At 42.4% G+C, this 2,690-nt stretch overlaps 1 protein-coding gene across 1 annotated transcript; it reads right to left on the minus strand.

The window, feature by feature from the left end:
* Window positions 1-1,040: 1,040 nt before the first annotated feature.
* On the minus strand, window positions 1,041-1,391 carry LOC127147964 (ribosomal protein S13, mitochondrial). The gene has a single exon (XM_051080905.1). The coding sequence runs from the start codon at window positions 1,389-1,391 to the stop codon at window positions 1,041-1,043; it is 351 nt and encodes a 116-aa protein (XP_050936862.1).
* Window positions 1,392-2,690: the final 1,299 nt, after the last annotated feature.

Genomic DNA, 2,690 nt, shown 5'->3' on the forward strand with positions numbered 1-2,690 from the left:
AATTTGAGAAATCCATATGAAAAAATTAGTGAATATTGAGAAGCGACTTAACAGGAGTGCTGGAGCGGAGCATAAGAAAAAAACAAAGGTCCAGATGTTCATATGAATATGGAAAAACAAGGGTCCTCAATGAATAAGGCTCGACTGAAAGGAGAGTTGCACTCCTGTCTCAACCCTTGTTCATTGACTTCTTGCCTAATTAAGCTACTCCGGACGTCCTCTCCTTATTTAGTAGCTCAACTTGCACTCCTTAACATTGGCAGAATAAGGAATGAGCTTGAAAATTCTGAGATCAGTCTTTGATCCTTATCATTTGGAGTCGTCCGGAGGTTATGAAATAACTCGACTGTAAGGAGAGGGGAGAAGCGAAACGACTGAATCTAATAGGAGTGGTATTATGAAATAGCTCTCCAAATAAGGAAGGAGAGGGTCAAAGAATTTGAGGCGAAACGACTTCATTATTGAAGGAGTGGTATTATTCAATAGCTCTCAAAATAAGGAAGGAGAGGGTCAAAGAATTTGAGGCGAAACGACTGATTTCAAATATTTTTAGGAGTGGTATTATGAAATAGCTCTCAAAATAAGGAAGGAGAGGGGAGAAGCGAATTCCTTATTCTTAACAGGAGTGCAACGAAAGAAATCCATATAAACATAATGCACTCCTCAAATATGATAATTCAGTCCTTTCGCTTTCTTTATTCATCTTTGACCCTCTCCTCTCCTTATCAGTCGACTTTCTTCGAACCGCCCCTTAGAATTTGGAGTCGAGTTCTCCCTGAACCTCTATTTGGAGTCGTCCGGAGGACTCAGAAATCCATATAAACATAATGCACTCCTTCTTTAATACAGTCGTTTCGCTTCGCGCCTACTCCGCCTCTGGACTTGTTTTTATCCATATTCATGAACCGAAGGAACTCGTGGATCAAATGGAAAGCTAATACGGAGGACCCTCAACTCCTACGGAGCCTCCGCTAGGAGCAAAGAATTTGCGAAAAGCCTATCCTCCGGTTTCAGACTCCTAACGGAGCGGTAGACTGATTTCATTTCCGAATTCGCTTGCGACAAGTCCTAGCATTAGTATGAGTTCGTTGACCGCGTAAGGGCAATCCATCTTGATGACGAATTCCACGATAACAAGAAAGAGAAATGAATCGTTCGATGTCTGCTCGTTCTCCCCTCTTCAATTCCCAATGAACAATATGATCTTGACCTATCATTTGTTCAATTTGGTCGATCTGATACTTAGTTAACTCTTTGATCTTTATGTTCCCACTGATACCTAATCGATAACGAACCTGAATGGCTTTTTTAGGTCCAATTCCATCAATTTGAGTTGAGGCAATTCTGACTTGTTTATCGGCAACTGATCTTGCTCCTGAAATATATGACATTCTTGATCCTTCCTTTGACTAGTCTTCTCGGCTGGAATCATAAATGAGTTCTCTCCTCTTTCATGATCTTTTCTATAGGTCGAACTACTGTGAGCGGTCTAAACTTCGACCCGGATTGATGAAGATTATGTTCTCGTACCCAAGCCCTGAAAAAAGAGAAAGAGTCTTGTGGAGGAGAATTTCACACTGATCTGACTAAAGAAGTGAGAAAGTGCTCCGCGATGGGTCGCCTCGCGGTCTCAAAATGGAAGTTTTTCGCCTTTCTTCAGATATAGCGCAGAAGGTCTTTTAGGGCCGCAAAAGAAGAAACCCCGCCGACGAAAGATCGAAGTGGTCTCGTGCGCCAAAAGAAGGCTATAATGGAAGGCATCAAAAAAAAATCAGACTTGGTCTGAGCTGCCTGCGGTTACAGAATCGCCCGCGGAAGCCCCCTTGACTCTCTCTCTAGAAAAAAAAAGCTTTCTCTGGTAAGCCATTCAGACTCCCAGAAAGATCAAGCCTATGGCCCAGGTTTTGATTAAACAACCTTCGACTTGCTTGCATGTCTGAAGCATATAGCTAGCCTTCCTTCTGAGCCAGGATCTTTCTATTTGAGTATGATTGGGCCCTGCTGTGGTAGACTCCCACGGAGCGGTTGCCGGGCGTACTACTTCACTGAAGATTGATTCTCTCTCCTGAACTATGTAGTACGTTATATATTCTTTAAGGCAACTCTTGAAAAAGAAAAGCAAATGAAACTACATAAAAAACCGAGATTCGTCGACATTTGCGTCTCAGCTGACTCCTGTGTCAGACCACGACTCTGTCCTTGAGCTTGTGGGTCCTATAAAAGACAATCTCCCGATGCTCTTCAGAGAGGTATGTACCCTGGATAGATCGTCTACCCAAGGGTTGACTTTCAAACCAACCAGGAAAAAGCCTCATAGTTTACAAGGTTAGACACAGACAGCAAGCCAAGGCACCTCGCTCGATCCCACGTAGCGGGAGGCTCAAAGAATTTGAGAAAAGGTCAGATCTTTTTTTCAGAGAAAAATCAAGGTTAGAAGAAGGAATCAATGAATAGAGGACAAAGAGTGAATGAATTGAGAATGAAAGAAGAACTCAATTTCTTTGACTCTCTTCAGTGGATAGTCGGACAGAAGTTTGAGTTCCATCTTTTCTTTAGTGGATCAAACGAAGGAAGGAAGGAACTCATATTTCATTGGGCCTCAGTAGTTTAATTATGAGTGGAAAATCTGTTTTTTAGCCTTTATTCATTGATTCAGTCGAGACCTCCTACGCTCTCTCCTTTCAGTCGAG

Source organism: Cucumis melo, unplaced genomic scaffold (assembly GCF_025177605.1).
Source record: "Cucumis melo cultivar AY unplaced genomic scaffold, USDA_Cmelo_AY_1.0 utg002158l, whole genome shotgun sequence".
NCBI classification, from domain to species: domain Eukaryota; kingdom Viridiplantae; phylum Streptophyta; class Magnoliopsida; order Cucurbitales; family Cucurbitaceae; genus Cucumis; species Cucumis melo.

What these genes read in the sequence shown, in the direction of transcription:
- LOC127147964 (XM_051080905.1), bottom strand. Translation starts at nt 1,391, where the DNA reads ATGTCATATATTTCAGGAGCAAGATCAGTTGCCGATAAACAAGTCAGA.